Source organism: Euwallacea fornicatus, chromosome 32, assembly GCF_040115645.1.
Source record: "Euwallacea fornicatus isolate EFF26 chromosome 32, ASM4011564v1, whole genome shotgun sequence".
In the NCBI taxonomy this organism is placed as follows: Eukaryota; Metazoa; Arthropoda; class Insecta; order Coleoptera; family Curculionidae; genus Euwallacea; species Euwallacea fornicatus.
The window spans coordinates 1,854,305-1,871,615 of NC_089572.1; the positions used below are offsets into that span (position 1 = coordinate 1,854,305).

Here is a 17,311-nt window from a genome sequence, read left to right on the forward strand (position 1 = left end):
AAGAGGATGAGTTGTTCACTCGCAGAGGGAAGCACGCCAGAAGGAATACATTTGCACTCAGAAAAAATTGGTTATTGATGCCCACTGTTGAGGCGGGGGAGGTGCAACATGGCTCTGACAAAGAGGGCGTTCAACAGAAGAGGATAAAGTACTATGGGAGCCTCAAGGACCAGACACGCATGTCGCGTGACGCGACAGAGCCTCAGCTGAAAGGGGAGTATAATTAAATTTTAAGAATATTTTGTTGTTGACAATGCGTCTTAAACTTTTGTTGCAACCAAGTCTAGAGGTAGAGAAACCAATAAATAATCTTAATATGATCTCCTAATGCTTTCATTATTATTATTTGTTATTTTTGGAGGTTTGCATATTGTACTAATTGTCCCAAAATCATACGCCCTGTGTATCAGCATAATTTTAGGATTCACTCTTGAAAAGAGAGAAATTACGTTTTTCCCCAATTTCGCTGCTTCCTGAGCATTTCATATGTATTATCAGATGCTCCTCACAGGTCTAATTAACTCACTTTACTATACAGGGAGTCGATTGTTCCATGTCGCACGTCCTGTATATGAACGGAATTTTAACATTGTTTCCGCCGTCAGGTAGTTATTGAACGTCTGGTCGGTTTACGCAGGCGCTGTATATAAATTCACAGTGTCCAGTGAGTACGGCAAAACTTCATCTATATTATCATACAGGGTGTGTCAAAAAACATGTTACTTTCAAATATTGTAATTTATTACCGTTTCAAACGAAGCCCATTGTAAAAGGCAGAAATAAATTACAAAAGACCAAAAAAGAACAATATTTCACAACACTCTTACTATTGACCTGGTTCGAGTGGTTGTTTTTGTTGTATGTGTATTTGCTTATTCTGTATGTTATTCTATTCGCCTTGACCTGCACTTTCACTTAATAAATGTTCTAGTGACATCTTTCAACCGTGATTTGCATTTTTCTACATTTTAGAGTCGCAAAAAGCGTTCACTTGCAGCTGTAATAAGAGTTCCAAGCACCGTCAGTCCCTGTGCAAGCACTGCAGATTTGAATGTGGCAAAACTCAAACATTTACATGTGCATTCCGTTCTCGTAAATTTCACCGCAATTACTCCTTGATGTCATAGTAAAATACTCGGCATAAAACCAAGGATATTCATGTAAACAACATGAATAAGTAGATCAATGTGCAGCTAACAAAGTGTCTAATATTCTGCAAGTCTTAAATACCTCATTAAATATCTCATCGTATTTCAAACTGATTGCTCGTTATCATCCGTTTTTCCAGCTTCTTTCATCCATACAGAGTGGGAAAAAATCAGGAAGTCATACCGTTGGATTATGAAATAAATGAAAATAAGTTGCAAATTTGAAAACTCTTATCCCGCATCCATTTGATACTTGTCGAACAAATACTCCAGCGCACCCTTATGTTATTCTGATGTGTTTCTGATTAAGTGCAATTTAACAGTAGTGTTCTCAGCTATGTGCCTTCATTGTAAATGGAATCAAACCCGGAAATTCTAGCGTTAAGCCAAGGTATAAATGAGTGCAGGTCGAAAATTTCAAAGACTCTTGTCCTTTGTCCATTAGATACTTTGTGGAACAAGATCCTCAAATGGATGTAATTGCAGATGCATGGAACGTAAGCGTTGCTCTGATAATTGATCCAAATGAAATGCATGGAAAGGTAGTTTTGTTTTCCTTCAAATGTTCCTACTTGCGCCGCTCAAAACCTGGGGCGTGCATTGGAATTTTTTATGTCCTGCTATCTGAATAATGCATGTTTAACGTTAATGTAATCACCTGTAAGGGATACCGTAAGCCTCCTCAAGTGAGTTGCCAGTTACCTAAAAATGATGCACAGTTTTTAGGAAAGTGCATTTCAATCAAGACTATAACGGCAGATTCATGTGCCCCAACTGCAATTCCTCCTACAAGAACAAGGGCCATTTGGTCAGACATATCAAGTACGAATGCGGGGTGGAGCCTCAATTTGAGTGTCACGAGTGCTTTCGCAGATTCTGTCACAAAAGTAGCCTCAAAGCTCACTATATTGTACATAAGCCGGGAATATGAAGGTTTCAAGGCAGGTTCTGTTAGTGCGCTTAAATTTTTATTAAATGAAGTTGTCATTAATTTAAGTAGCTTATCTAGCTTTTGAACATTCACCCCATTTGATGGTTAAAGCGAGTTGATGCGGATTTATAAACTAATACGAGAAATAAGGTTGCAAGTATAGAAATATACTTTTTATAGCAGTATATCGCAGGGTTTTAATTGTCGTATAAGTACAGCGGGATTTTCGATAGATTCTTGCGAAGTTCTTAAATATGGCAATTTTAGGAAAGGTGGCGGCCAGAGACTCCACGAACAACAAGGCCCTAATTTGTCCAAAATGTGGCAACACTTTCACAAGGATCGACAACCTCAGGAGGCACGTGAACTACATTTGCGGCATGAAACCGCAGTTCAAATGCAGCTACTGCACATACGCCTCCAAGCACAAGTACATGCTGGCATTGCACATTAAAACCAAACACGTTCCAGAGATCCAGCACTTCCTGAGCATCGAATAAAAAATTTATAACTGTAATCCGACTTCAGGTTGTTGAATCTGGGGAGTAGAGCGTCCTATGGAAATTATATGAAAATTGTTGCTAACGAACGTAGGTGATTTTTAGGTGATTTCCAGGGAATTTTCTACTCCTCACTCTCAATAACCTGACCTCAGGCCGCCATTCACTGCCGCTAAATTTAGGTTTTTGGGGTTGGGATTCATTATTTTCATTTTAACTTATAGGATCTGAGAATGGTTCAAATATGAATGATTGATGGTTCTGAAAACATGCGTTTGGGAACAATTTATAATATATATTTTGGTATTTTATATAATTTTTACTTTTATATAATAGTTCTAATAAAGCTCTTGAATTCCTCCGCGATTTCTTTCACTCACTCGTCCAACCCAGTGGTGATGGTGCCATTTACTAAATCACTCACCACTCTTTGCACTAACAGTGATAAATGGACTTTACCACATTTTAGAATATACCTGCGATCTCTGCGGAAGGTTCTATCGGAACAGATCGTCGCTGAAGAGGCACAAGCGTTTGGAATGCGGCGTGGAACCCAAGTACCACTGCCCCTTCTGCTTGAAGAGATTCAAGCATGAGCACCACTTGGAACAGCACCACAAATCCAAACTTAGGTGTACGAAACAGGAGGTGAAAATGCATTTCATTGAATGAAGTGTGCACATTTATATGTTATCTAAGATTGGTGACGGGGTATTGACTATAAGTGGTACTACAATATTAAACAGTTGGAAAGTTTAGAGCGCATGGTAAAATTTTAATAAAGCTTATTATTGTTACTAGGAATATTATTGTTCGTTGGGCATGAGATGGCTTCCCCAAGTCATTTTCAACGTGAAAACTTCCTCGTCTTCTTCGAAAACCGAAAGAAATCTGAGATAAAATAGAAAGTTTGCAGTAAACTAAGAAAAGGGCGATTTCGTTTTGTCCGAGATGCTGCTGAGCTTCAATGACGTCGAAAATTCGGCAAAAACCAATTTCACTGTTTTCCAGAAATTATGAAAAATGGAAATTACCACAGAATTATTAACACTTGAAAAATAACGATACAACGTACCACATTCTCATGTACCGAATGTTTGAACCGCGCCCCGCTAGCTTCCCATATGCAGAAAATCCCATACAAAAAAGTCCATGGGAGTAAGGTCAGGCTCCACTGGGCCACCCTAACTGCCACATTGCGCAATAATTTCAATAGTTGTTGAATTTACACATTGGTGAGTTACTTAAATATGTTTAGAACTTTTGAAGGAAATCACAAACATCATGATCTACATGTGATTCGATAATTAAAAAAAGTGTGTTTATCTGCTACTTGGGCAACCCTGTATACGCGCCTGTCAAAGACTACTCAACCAAAAACGATATTCGAAGCGTCCGAGTATTTTCATGAAAAATATTTCCTGCAATTTTTAACGAATTTATGCTGCACCTTCGGGCCTCTGTGTATAATAAAACTGTATCTCTAAAACAATCAGTGGCGTGCCTAACTTTTATTAACCTCACAAAAGATTCTAATGGCAACATTTCCGCGCAATGCTACTCCTTGGAAGCATGATGCATGCGTCTCGACCACTTACGTCAGCAAGTATTGTAATTTGTGGCAGTTTTATTTCAGATTCGTACGGCTGCGTTAAATGCCGGAAAAGCTACAAGTACAAAGGGAACTTGTTTCGCCATCTGAAATATGAATGCGGGGTTGCGCCACAGTTCGTCTGCAAACTGTGCAGGAAGTCCTTCACTCAGAAGAGCAGCCTCAAAAATCACGTGGCATGCGCCCACGACCTCCAAATGACCATCACGAAGCAAGCTCTAGAAAAAAAGTGTAGATAGACGATAATCACAGAATAAATCTACAGATTTTTGCATCCCGAGGGGAGTTGCTTTCGGTTGTTTCATTAAGTATTTGCGTTTGTACCTGCCTGGGTTCGTAGTTTACTCCTCCTACAAATGCCCACGAAACCCTTTGATGTCGTTTAGCTGCTAATTTAAACATTTTTTAGGCTTCCAGTGCAAGAAATGCATGCGGGTGTTGAAGTTCAAACAAAATTTATATACCCACCAGAAAACCGACTGTTTGGCCAACAGAAAGAGCATCATATGCGAATTTTGTGGACGAAAATTTAACGGGGCGGGCTATCTACGAAGGCATCAAGCTGCTCATTGCACTGGAAAAATTCACTGATGCTCACGTTAATTAAAATTGTATGTGCTTTCGATGAGTATTTTCAATTTTTATAGTCTTCATCGTCATACTTTTTCATTCTAATGAACTATCGGTGCGAAATTCTAAGGAAAACACGTGCATCTTTCAGGTGGAACCGTAATGGAAGATCGGAAGTTCCAGTGCACGAAGGGCGATAAAGCCATCGAGCACAAACTGATTGTGTAGAGTCGTTCAAAGTATGAGTGCGATGGGATGCCCACGTTTGCCCGAGAGATTTGCAGTAAGCAGCGTCCACGCAAAGCAGCATGTGGATTCTTTACATCTAAATGCGGTTCGAAATTCGACTTTAAAAGGAAAGAGAAAGAATTTTGACCCTTCGGGAAGCATTTCATGTGCGACGTCCTGCACTTAACTATATCTCTTAGGCCCAGTTGCAGGCGCATCATGCTTTAAAATTCCGCTAAACCCACTTTTAAACCATGATTTCGCAACTGGGCCCTAATGCGGCAACAGGGTCGAACTCCATTGCATACCCAGTCACCTCAAACTTCGGCGAACGTAACACCATAGGTATACTGTTACTGAATCTGGGCCACATATATTAGTTTATTTTTAAGTTATGACGTCATATACTTTATTTTGTTAATATATCTATGTATTCAATACCTCTGTACCTGTGATTATACCTTTCCCACCTGCGGCCTTTGAGGAAATGCGAATTCGTGAAATTTGCTTCGTTCGAACTAAGCGGAGCTCATAATTTTTGCTGTTTAAATAATCATAGTACGCCTCTGTCATTTCACAAAAACGGAACTTATAAAATATTTTTTAACTAGGAAAACTCGCATTTATATCAATCGTAAAACAGGGACGTAGTGCGGAGCAGAGGCGCGCTTGACGTGATTCTGCCTGTTTTATTTTTCGAAATCGTTTCGTTTTTATTGAACCTTTAAACATTTTTTCATACTCCTTTCTCGTAATTTTATCCTTCTGCTTGTCCGTGTTATAGACAATTTGGGATTTGAATTCTAGCACGTTCAACAAAATTGCCCAAATTTGTGGCTTTTTTACGGCCCTCTCCCAACTACCCCATTCCGGCAGGCACCTCAGGACTCACGCAAAGCACAAGTGTGGTGAACTGTCCAGTTGCACCTACGAGTTCTGTAACAAAAAATTATATTTCAGATATACGAAAAACGCTCACAAATGAGCAATGCATGGGTGCAAATTAGAACAGTTACAGCGTGTTAATTTGAAAATGAACTACCCTCGATATTTCGGTCCTTATAGAAAATATGTAGATATCCGAAAACACATCGATTTTATTTTCAAAGGGGACACTCTTTAAGTCGGTTTTCTCTTAAATTGCATGCACCGTCTAGCGGGGGTGGAAACAACCACTAAAATCTTCTACAAGAAAACAGGTTGAGCTATACCTCATTTGAAAGATTTTCCAATTAAATTTTCAAATATACCTGTTTTTTTCATTGAGAGGTTTTCGAAAAATCATGTCTAAACCGTAAATGAGATTAGGTATCAACTTATAGTGAAAAAAAAAATTTAATAATGATTTAAATATTCAAAATGCTATTCATTGTTTCATAAACAGTAATAAAGTGTATTTTCCGACCTCGCTCTAACATTCACAAAAAATTTCTGCTTTAGTTCCCCTACAGGCAGCTGTAATTATTTACTTTAATCCTTCCAAACCTTGAGGCTGAGTTTTATAAATGACAATTTTAAAAAATCCACGAGGAAAAAATCTATAGAGTTTAAATCGGGCGTTCGTGCTGGCCACTGAATTAATCCTCGTCGACCGATCCATTTGTCAGGAAACCTGTCGTGTAACCACTACCTAACAGGAAGAAAATAGTGAAGTAAAGCTCTATTTTTCTGAAAATGAAGAATATCGTTTTGTGAAACGCCATCACCAACCTTTAACTCGCGAAATACAATTTACAATGATAAATAATAATTTAACAGAAAAATTGCTATTTAATGGATGTTCCATCCTCCCTAGATGCATTATAAAGTGCGTTAAATTAAGTCAAGGCACTGTGCAAGCTGTAAAGAAAAAACATGTTATTAGATTATTTATCCTAAATTTATTTTGCACTCAACGAATACTTTTGCAGGGCTTTCCCAAGATGCACCAGCCCCGATAATTGACCTCAATATACCAGAAATAAAAAAGGAATTTGCAGAAATGAAAAAGCAAATAGTTATTATGAAGTGCGGAACTCGGAGAGAGTACCGACAAATTAATGTAAATTTAGACAAAATCTATAGGATTTTGAATGCATTAAATATTTGCCCATCGAATAATAACCCCATTTCCCAACCCTCACCAGAAAACCTACTGCAGACATTCGTTTTTCCTCTGGCTTCGTGTGAAGAAATTCAAGCCTTGGATAATCAAATTCAAACCAATCCAGAATTCAAATCACAGCTGGTACACAATCACATGATTTCTTGTGTAACCTTCCCCTTATTCAAAAATGTTCCAGATTACCTTTCTGTCTAAAATCGGAGGTACTAGTAGGGAAGATGATGGAGGAAAAGTGGTGTACAAGGTAGTTGACCAAGTGTTTGATCCCCTAGTTTTGGTCAACTATACATGGACGGGGGTGTCCAGAGGAAAAGATAATTTACCACCCAAAAAACCATTTCAGAGTTTAGAAGGCATTTTAGATGTATTTTTCCAAGTTATTTCACTGGCAGATAGTCGACATACGAAGCAAAAAAATGAAAACATTTTCAAAAACGGTATACTGAAGTACGCAACAAAGCGGAGTGTGCGTAAAAGGTGAGTCTAATCCCAAAGGCGCATTTCAGTAATTTCCAAACCTCCTGACAAAGTCTTGTTTTCCAGTACCAAGTTTAGTCGTAAGCAGACATCACTAATGCCAATTCAGGCAATCGGAATCTCGGAAATTGAAGATGATGCCCTTGAATTGGAAAATGATGTTCTTGACCTGCTTCACAAGAATGAAGCTTATCATATAAAAGAGGAGTCTATTGATCATGCCGAATATGAGGATTTAGAGTAACGTGAAGCTTTAGGAAATATCTGGTTTGATGCGAAGTCAATCGAGTTAATTTTTTTCTTGTATATATGTAATACTGTTACATAATTTAGTATAAATTTGTAAATCAAATTCAATCAGTAAAATTGTCATTCATGTTATCCTTCGCTCACTTTTATTTATATGATATTGCGGGAAATTCTATATCCCACACTGAAATTGCTTCAGGAAGGAAAAGGGCATAGGAAATGACATCACACAAATATAAGGAAGGTTTGAAAAATTTTAAGAACTAATTTAATCCTCCCCTAAATACTGATGTGTAGAACCAATATTCTCTTCAATTAAAAAGATCTTTGTAGTATATTCTATAGGTTGGCCTAGTAAACGAAAGAAAGGCCCCAAGAGTGACTAAAAACTTCCCCTAGGAAGGAAATGCAGGGACAAAAGTTTTTTCCTTCTTCTTCGCACAAACAAGACTCGCCAAACGGTCTTATATATTTTTGTGTACTTTTTATTCAGGGAAAAGCTGCAAAATACCGTACAAAGCTCTCCCTGAAGTGCAAACCTCCGCGACATTTATGGATTCTTCCCACAGAACTAGACACGACTTTTGGTACGCTCAGTCCCACAGGGAGGGACTCCGTCATTAGCTCCTCTGCGCTATTTATGACTTTTACTTTAATATTTGAAGAAAATCATTTAAGAACATCAAACTTAAATCCTCTAAGCGTTTGCGCAATACCGCCACAACACCTTCCAGTGGGCGTTCAATTATTGGAAATTGACCGAGATTGAGGAATCTAGTTGTGACGAAACTGGAACGTGCTTAATATAAAAACATGGAAGGAAACATACTGAAAACTGAAGGCTTTTCTACATCCGAAAATGTAAATTACGGGCACCACATCACGGATGCTTCTAAATCGCAAAACTACAGCTAAGTGCACGTTTTGGTGAATGATAAAAAAAATTGTGCTTATAAACAATTTAATCACAATCTCAATGTAGAATTACACTTAAAATAATTCCTGTTGTAGGTTTCAAATGTTCAACCTGTAAAAGAGTGTATCAGTACAAGAAAACCCTCCTCAGACACCTACGGTTCGAATGCGGGAAAGACCCCATGTTCGCGTGCCCTTTTTGCCCAGCCAGGTCCAAGTGGAAGGCTAACTTGATGAAGCACATTAAATCTGTACACCCAGATAAAGATATCTACACGGTCTTGCAATAAAGATGGTATTTTGGCATAACAACTTCAGTGTTTATTTCCAACCTGACCTAATCTAAACTAAGATTAACTGTTTTGACGCTAAACTTGTAGATTGGGTCTTCTTTGTCAGTCATTAAGGTGGATGAGCGTGGACACCTGAAGAGCCACGTAGCGTTTGAACGTAGAGTCGAGAGGAGGCTCCAATGCTTCAGATGCTTCGAGATATTTATGCATCGCAGACCCCTCACCAAACATGTTATCGCTCAGGCGCATGAGGAGATTATACATGAAGGGACAAAAGATCCGCATAAATTCGTCAAAAATTGAAGCAAATATTTTTCATGGAACTGTTGAATTTAGGCATGGGTATGTTGCACGAAATATGTCCGGAATTTCTGAAGGAACTCAAAAACGTCATAATATTCACGAGGTTCCATAAAAAAATGAAAAAGTGCGTTTATCTACTAGATTGGTGACCCTGTACACATGTCTGTTGCGTCAAAACATACAGAACTAAGAACCATATTTGACGTGTACTAGTATTTTCATGAAAAATATTTTCTTTAATTTTTAACGAATTTATGCGGGAGTCCTGACCCTCTATGTATAGCTTTTGCTTGTTGTAATTAACAGTAATAGATTAGATACATTGATAAGTATTGTAATACATCAGTCCCTATATATAGATGTTTGCTATACATGGAGATGTAATTAACTCCTTAGACAAAGCAGCTTGCGGTACATATCGTAGAAACAATTCACGTTGACGTCATAGATCTATGAAAATTAGAGAATTCTCGCCCTTCGTCGCTCTATAAAGCGATAGCGTTCTGTATGAGTAATTGACGAATAATTAGAAATATAATTCGAAACTGTTCTGGCACTAAAATCACCAGTATTCCTCGTTTGCTCAAACATTCGAATTTCCAGTGAAACGTGTCCGAGAACTACATTGTGAAGAAGCACTTCAGGATCTACCTTCTCATTAAATGGACATGTTTAAACTTCCCTATAAGAGCAACTGTATGCATATTAATTTTGTCATTCCTACCACCGATTTTGGCTTGATTTTATTTTTTATTTGAGTTGCTTGCATGCCAAGGTAAGTTCTTTTTGCATTTGTCCCTCTATAATTGCCTGGTGACAAGTATGGGAAATTTTGCAGCTACAGCAGCTCATCAGTGCGATCGTTGCGACAAATCCTACAAGAACAAATCTACGTTATATAGACACAAGAAGCACGAGTGCAACAAAAACCCATATCAATGCTTCTACTGCGGCAAGTTCTACAGACAGAAATACGATCTCAAAGTGCACGTCTACAGAATGCACCCTGAGGACGTGACCGACTTCAATAGGCTTTACAAGAATCTGCATCTTTACAAGTAGAAAATCATTCCGATTAGCTTTTAAGGTGTAACATTAATTCTTTTATTTATTTATTTATTTAATATAAGTCTAAAGAGAATTGTTTACTACAGCTTTGCAGTTTTCACTTTAGGTGCGTGTCGACGTGCAAACGCCTTGTTTTCTTGTTGCAGTTTTTAATTTGGCAAACTACTGAGAAAATATTTGATGCAACTAAATTAAAACTACGCCACTGGGTCGATCTTTGAATCGTCGTATTTCTATAGAGGTCTGAAAATGTATGACTGAATTATTGGAAACTCAAGGGCGCTGAAGGAGGAGACTGAAACTGATACTCTAAGAGTACTTGAAAAAAAGTTAACTAATTAATTTGCAAGGATTAATTAGACCTTCTCGCGAAATGCAGCGCTGCGTATTTTAGACAAAGTCAGTTCCAGAAAATTTCTGTAGAGCCCCGGAAATTTGTCGTATGATTACTTACAAGTCAGGGTCGTACTGAAAAAAATAGGTGAAACTAAAGTACCAAAACATTGCAGTAACACACCGTAAACTCGATTTCTCGTTTTAGTTTTAAATACCCTAATACCGCTGGATCGAAGACGACCAAGAAACCATTCAGACCAAATAACCCACCCGAAGGAAGAAAGGGAGTATATGCGGACTGAAAATTAAATAGTTCCACGAGTGTGACGAGAAATACTAATTCTTCCTTGAAGAGGTGTTAACTATCCTGATGCATGAAAGAGGTAGAAGATTCATTGAGAAACGACATAGAAAGTGGATATTTATATATATATCCTGCATCTACAAGGTTGTGACATATTTGTGACGCCACTGGGAGCATTCGGCTTCCAGAAGCAAAAATCGCGTTCGGAAATAAATATTTTCCAATTACACAGCATTTTTAATAAACTTATGCAAATCATGGAAGAATGAGGGTATTTCGATAGTGCTTTAGTCTGTCTATATACGGGGGGTGCAGGTATGCGATGCGATGGAATGCCTGACGAGGTTGAACCGTACAGGGATTCAGCAGTTATTTTTCTTTTAGTTCAAGACCTGCGCTTGCTTAAAGGTATGCCTCAATGGCCTCCTAATTTGATGTTGCCGATGATGTTGTTGAGAGAGAACTTGCAGCAGAGCGTTTACCAGAATTTGTCACCCACTAGGGGTAATCAGAACCCTATCTTCAATCCTGGCACTTCACCACATTCTAAAGGTAATTAGTTAATAATCAGGTGCAGAAATTGACATTCTTACTAGAAAGATGAAGATTTTTGAATATACAAGTTTCCAGAATTAGTGACGATACGCTTTTTGAAAGATGATGAATCGTCTTTACCAACATTATCCGTCACTCTTCTGAGTAAAATCCTCAATTTTGAATTATTTCATCTCTCAATTCTATTCCTTTGAGAGCGCCCTTTGAAGCTTTTACCTCTGTTAATTCTTCCTTCACCTTCCTTTGCCTTCACGTCTTCATTATTCCTTTTCTCCTTTCAGCCATATCTAGCTGCTCCTTATATTTGAACTTCCCCCTCTTTCTCTGTCACGTCGCTTGTTAAACTTAATCTTCTCCTCATTTCGATCTTTATTAGTGCTCAATTTCCGAGGCTTTTCCTTATCTTCTAGCCATCCGTTCCATTCTTTTTGATTTCCCCTCTAATCTTAGGCGAGCGACTCGATTGTTCCGCAGGATTTGTCCTAATTTTCCCTGCTTGCACCACTTGACGGAGAAGAACTTTCGTGTGTTCAACTTCTCATTAAAACGTTAACTAGATAAATTTAATTTCGAAAATCTTTCCAATCACCCCTAAAGATTTTTTTTCATTTCAGGTCTCAAGATACCGATCGATATCAACGGCAACCACGCATGCCCAGATTGCGGTCGCATCTACAAATTAAGAAGTTCATTGCGCAACCATCAGAAATGGGAATGCGGCAAGGAGCCCCAGTTCAAGTGCCCCTTTTGTAGCTACAAAGCCAAGCAGAAAATGCACATGATGCGCCATACTGAGCGCATGCACAAAGGCATTGACCTAACTGCTATTAAGAGAGCAATGAACATGTTCGAAGAGGCTCACGTCAACTCAAGCATTGAGGAGGTTAAGAACATGTCCCTCAACAAGGGACAGGAGGAGAATAATTCCAAGTGATCGTCAAAAGTGACTTGTTGATCGCGCGAGATTACGTTCATCTGCAGAATCTCCAAGCACTGGCCTTCCACCCGCACTCTGTGAACGCATCATGCAACTAACTAAGCTGCATCACTCGGAGTGTAACTGACTTGGGTTGTGCGCACACGAATAGCTGCGCAATGTATAAATAGCTGCGCAATGTATAAATAGCTGACTCGCGTCTATCTACAGTCGTGCCGGTATGCTCCCCAGAAGCTGTTATGTGAGTAACACCTTATCGTGTAGATCAGACCTGATTTCCAACATACAGTTGAGTGTAGTACTCACGTGACACTAGTGTTCTTGCCTCGACTACCTATTGCTGATCGACTGTAGGGACAGATCTAATCATGTCACATGGGGGTGCTACAGTCCGAGTGTTGCAACGTAATAACTTGCATGGTGCCCTCGCACACTGCGAGTAAGGAGCAAACTGCTGCACATACAGTAGCTAAGTGTAATCTTCGCGGTAAATTAGGGGGTCGTGATTACATTGTTTAACCATATCTGTTGTGGCTGTCGCAATGGTAACTATTCCTCCTATCCCCAATATAAATAGTTCCTACCACCCCTCAATACGATCAAGTGCCTTCACTGTTTATGGTGATATTTTTAATACCTTTATACCACGGAAACCGTTATTATACATATATTTTTATATAAATGCATTATATTGCTCAGGTGTAGGAGGGTGTAATATTAAATCGTGCCTGCCGGATGGTAGGACAACCTCAATTCAGTGAAATACTCCTTAGGTTAAGTCATATCAATGAAAGCTTACCATAATTTTACCACTTTCTACTATTGGTTCCTACAAAACGATCAATAAATGTCTTGTTCCCATTATTCCAATCCATAATAACTGCCTTTTGTCCAAGTATTGGTCAGGTATGCCTCGTTAATACTGACACCTACCTCAATATCCTAAAATAGGCCTTTAAGACAACATAGACAAATAGCTATAAGAGCAATAAACTTCCCAATTTTTATATACTTATTATTATTATTATTATTATTATTATTATTCCTGTTATCGTCAATATAAGTATTACTGGATTTTTAAAAGAATGTATATCGTGTGTCGAGGAGTGATGACCCCAAGCAAAATAGCTTTTCAAGGGTCTGAAATAAGAAGTGCTGAGGTTTCGAGTATAGGTATAAGTAAGTTTTTGAACGTTTTGGGATTTATAAAAATTTAGAAGCCTCCAGGAAGGTTAGTTTCGCCCTTTTTGGGGTATTTTTGAAGATTTATCGATTTTCGAATTTTAAAATGAAAATTTGGAATTCCTCGGCCGAGGTACTCAAAAATTTTATTTCAGTCATCTAGTTTTATGCAGCTTTTTTATAACGCTTTATGGTTGAGTTAAAAATATACATATACAGAATGGAAAAATACAAACGGCTGCATTTTTGTTGTTTAATGCCCACCAAATGTCCCTCGCCGAAAAATAATTTAAAAACGGTGTTGCCATTTTGAAATAGAAAGATAAAACAAAAAAAATTTTCCAGATACGGCAATTATCTCTTCCGACAGAATGAGATTCCATACGTTCAAGAAGATGCCGGGGAGTGCTCGAGACGGACGTAAATACTGCAGAGGCTGCTACAAGAAAAAGTCACATGGGTTAATACCAAAAACGAAAATTCGCAAAGTGACGACTTTCTGCGATGATTGCGACAACAAACCTCGATACTGTTTGGATTGTTACAACGCTTCGCACAATATTCCAGAAAATATTTATTCTTTTAAATAATTTTTTCACTTGTCGCCCATTTTCCTACTGCGTAAACTCAGTAAGCACAGAGGTTGAGTTGACTCCTTCGAGGAATAAATACAGGGTGCCTCGGCAACTCCCTTTCAACCCGATAACTCCATTAGGGCTAGAATTACCCGAAAATGTATTGGGGACAAATTGTTGGGTTTCATGAAACGCATTATGGGGTGGAATTTTCGCGGTCATACCGGAAGTCGATGGCAGCTTATTTCGTATGGAACGCCCTGTACATTTTTCCATTTTCAAATTCTACACATTGAAGAGATTAAATAATTATTAGGTCTCCGCATTCCCAATGTTTTTTATTTTCGTCATTTTTCGCGGTAATGACCAAACAAGTGACCACTGCTAGTCACTAGGCTATTTTGCCAAAAATCAGCCAAACTGCTTAGTAAAGCCAATAATAAAATTATTACTACTCAATACTAAACCGGACAAATTTGATTAGGGATAGTTAATCATTCCGTTGACACGTCAATATTAAGACGGTGTAAACGAAGTTAGAGGCGTGCTCCTGATCTCTGCTCGACCAAGAGTCGCATATGGCATTTAAATGTATGGTTTACGAACAGGGAAACCTAATAATGGTTAATTAATCAATTGAGCATTTTAATGCACGAAAGTGCAAAAATATACAAAGTGTTCAATTTGAAAAAGTGAAGTTGAGGTTGACTTCCGGTATAAGCGGAAGTGTTAAAAGCAGTGAAGTTCCACCACATAATGCATCTCATCCGACCAAAGAACTTGTCTCCGAAACGTTTTCGAGTGTCTCCAACCGTCACGGAGATGTCGCCTTGTTACGGAGTTACTGAGGTATTCCTGGGTTAGCTAACAGCTACGTCTTTTTCAGATTTTTGATTAGCAACTTCATCAGATAAATTTGCCAATTGATGTTTGTTTATTGTTTTTTAATGTTCTTTTGGTGAATTTTAAAGTCCGTTTAACTAAACTATAAACGGAGGGGGGCGAACAGCTCTAACGGTTAGAGCTAACGCGAATAGCTAAAACCTATTAAATTGGTAAAATCAAATCAACAGTAATTTTATTACTTGCCTCACGTATATTGCACCTACTCCTGCTTTAACGCAAGAAAATCCAAACGGAAACAAATCGTTCTATGTGCACTAATGGAGTTTCTTCAATTTTCAGAGAGGGTTCAATGCGATGCTTGCTTGAAGGTTTACAAGAACCCCTATTCTTTGGCATGCCACAAAACATTAGATTGCGGAAATTCTAGGAAGTTCGAATGCCCTTACTGCGGAGCATCGTATTCCAGGAAGTTCAGTTTGACCAAGCATATAAAACAGAAACATAGGGCGGTGTAATAAATGCCTGTTTTTAGCGATTTTTGTCTATTTTAACCTAAATTTATCCCCGTAAGTTTAAAATATTGGTCGCTACACAATCCGTTGGACCATGAACAGTAGAATCTCCAACTAGATCCATGACAGTGGGTCTAGTGACTAAAAAGAATGGTTGAGTTCGATTTCGTGTTGATCACCGGATACGAAATGGTATAACCAAGAACCGCTGACAAGATCATCGACAATGATGATGTGGCCGTCAGCGAAGCTGACGAAATGAAGCGAAGCTGACTGCGGTCAGCGCACGATATAGCGTCACTTACCACTCTTCAGGACAGGCAAATGGTGCGTTGAAATCGAACTGCGCGCTGAAACTTGTGAAAAGTTCACGTTTCGTACTTGTTTGAGTGCGTAACGATCTTGGCTTGTTTGCATTAGTTTGCCATATGCTAATGTGTGTTTTTTAAATTTTAGATCACGTTGGCAAATTCACGTGCTTCTGTGGCAAAAGCTACAGTGCGCAAACGAACTTGAGGCGTCACCAGCGCGAGCATGCAGACAAGAGCAGCTACCACCTGTGCAAAATATGCAGTTATACCACCTATCGTCGAGATGTCATGAAAATCCACATGCTGCGAAACCATGAAAAACATTACAAGAAGTTGTGTCAATTGTGATTTTTACAAATATTAAAGTGCCGGTTTCCGTTATCGAGAAAGGTGATAATTCGCAACTAACTGTAATATGAAAACTGCTCTGTTAACTTTGGAACTCACGACCAGAAACACCAATTGTTCTGCAATTGTTTTGCTGATGCTCAACTTGAGCACCCTCAAATTTCAATTTTTTTTTCGTGATTTACTAAGGGACATCGCAATTAGAAAAAACTCCACGTCCTTCTAGATTTTTCTACAAAAGATTTAGAATGGCAGAACTGCGTTGGAGAGTTTCAAAGAACTCGTGAAGAATTGTTAAATTGTTGAACTGGACATGAACTTCCTAGAATTTCCATCTTCCAAATTTTCCACTCGTGCCTGCCCAATTTCAGAGTAGCAGAAAAAGTGAGAATTTTCCAGACCTAGATCAGCCTTTCACGTGTCTCTGAGAATATTATCAGGAACTGTAAGCAATTTGTAGATTACAGATCGGCAGACAATTTCACGTCGAAAAGCTTTGTCTGTCTTCGACAGAATTTACGATATTTTAACGTCTGTGAGACTTCGGAGAATCTACTCAGGATTTTGCAGATTTTCCCCAGACTGGAGAACTTTCGAGAGGCTCCACGGTCGGTCCTCTCACATCGCTCTTTCCAAATCGCATAAGTTGGTCTAAATTTCTTCTTGAACCTTGAAAGACCTGCTGCGTGTTTTTCAGGAATTCGGACCTAGAGCTTCTTCAAGTTTCCGGAAATAAAGAACTTTACGTAAGTAAAAAAATCATTGGCGTTCAAATTCAGATGCACCAATAGCAAAGACAAAACTTGGCAGCGATCTCACCACTCATGCTCATTTAGACAATTTTCGGGCTCATTAACACCCCACTTATTTTAACACCTATTAGATGCTCTAACATATATGCATATTATGCTATTCTAATCAAATTTTCATCTGCAGGCAACACAGTATACCCCTGTATGCAATGCGGGCGCAGCTACAAAGTCAAACGCTCCCTCTGGCGGCATCGC

General features: G+C 38.7%; 3 protein-coding genes across 3 annotated transcripts; all 3 read left to right on the forward strand.

Moving 5' to 3' along the window:
• The first annotated feature begins 1,911 nt into the window (after nt 1-1,911).
• Nucleotides 1,912-4,989, forward strand: LOC136348418 (gastrula zinc finger protein XlCGF57.1-like). The gene is made up of 6 exons (XM_066299211.1): nt 1,912-2,035; nt 2,347-2,509; nt 2,608-2,669; nt 3,049-3,213; nt 4,216-4,422; nt 4,913-4,989. Exons 1-6 carry the CDS (start codon nt 1,912-1,914, stop codon nt 4,987-4,989), a joined length of 798 nt encoding a protein of 265 aa, XP_066155308.1.
• On the forward strand, nt 4,603-8,814 carry LOC136348311 (uncharacterized). Its single transcript, XM_066299064.1, has 5 exons — nt 4,603-4,802; nt 4,913-5,334; nt 6,900-7,216; nt 7,272-7,570; nt 7,637-8,814. Exons 2-5 carry the CDS (start codon nt 5,244-5,246, stop codon nt 7,812-7,814), a joined length of 885 nt encoding a protein of 294 aa, XP_066155161.1. The 5' UTR covers nt 4,603-4,802; nt 4,913-5,243; the 3' UTR covers nt 7,815-8,814.
• Nucleotides 8,815-11,426: 2,612 nt separating this feature from the next.
• On the forward strand, nt 11,427-13,987 carry LOC136348312 (zinc finger protein 30-like). The gene is made up of 2 exons (XM_066299065.1): nt 11,427-11,590; nt 12,208-13,987. The coding sequence occupies exons 1-2, from the start codon at nt 11,449-11,451 to the stop codon at nt 12,525-12,527; spliced, it is 462 nt and encodes a 153-aa protein (XP_066155162.1). The 5' UTR covers nt 11,427-11,448; the 3' UTR covers nt 12,528-13,987.
• The last annotated feature ends 3,324 nt before the right edge of the window (nt 13,988-17,311 follow it).

Bases quoted from the DNA above. Each gene is read 5' to 3' on its own strand.
- LOC136348418 (XM_066299211.1), top strand. From the start codon at position 1,912: ATGTGCCCCAACTGCAATTCCTCCTACAAGAACAAGGGCCATTTGGTC. The intron at 2,670-3,048 runs GTAGGTGATTTT...ACCACATTTTAG, and splicing joins GAAAATTGTTGCTAACGAAC to AATATACCTGCGATCTCTGC. The intron at 3,214-4,215 runs GTACGAAACAGG...GTTTTATTTCAG, and splicing joins CCACAAATCCAAACTTAGGT to ATTCGTACGGCTGCGTTAAA.
- LOC136348311 (XM_066299064.1), top strand. From the start codon at position 5,244: ATGATTTCGCAACTGGGCCCTAATGCGGCAACAGGGTCGAACTCCATT. The intron at 7,217-7,271 runs GTACACAATCAC...AAAATGTTCCAG, and splicing joins CAGAATTCAAATCACAGCTG to ATTACCTTTCTGTCTAAAAT. The intron at 7,571-7,636 runs GTGAGTCTAATC...CTTGTTTTCCAG, and splicing joins AAGCGGAGTGTGCGTAAAAG to TACCAAGTTTAGTCGTAAGC.
- LOC136348312 (XM_066299065.1), top strand. From the start codon at position 11,449: ATGCCTCAATGGCCTCCTAATTTGATGTTGCCGATGATGTTGTTGAGA. The intron at 11,591-12,207 runs GTAATTAGTTAA...TTTTCATTTCAG, and splicing joins CACTTCACCACATTCTAAAG to GTCTCAAGATACCGATCGAT.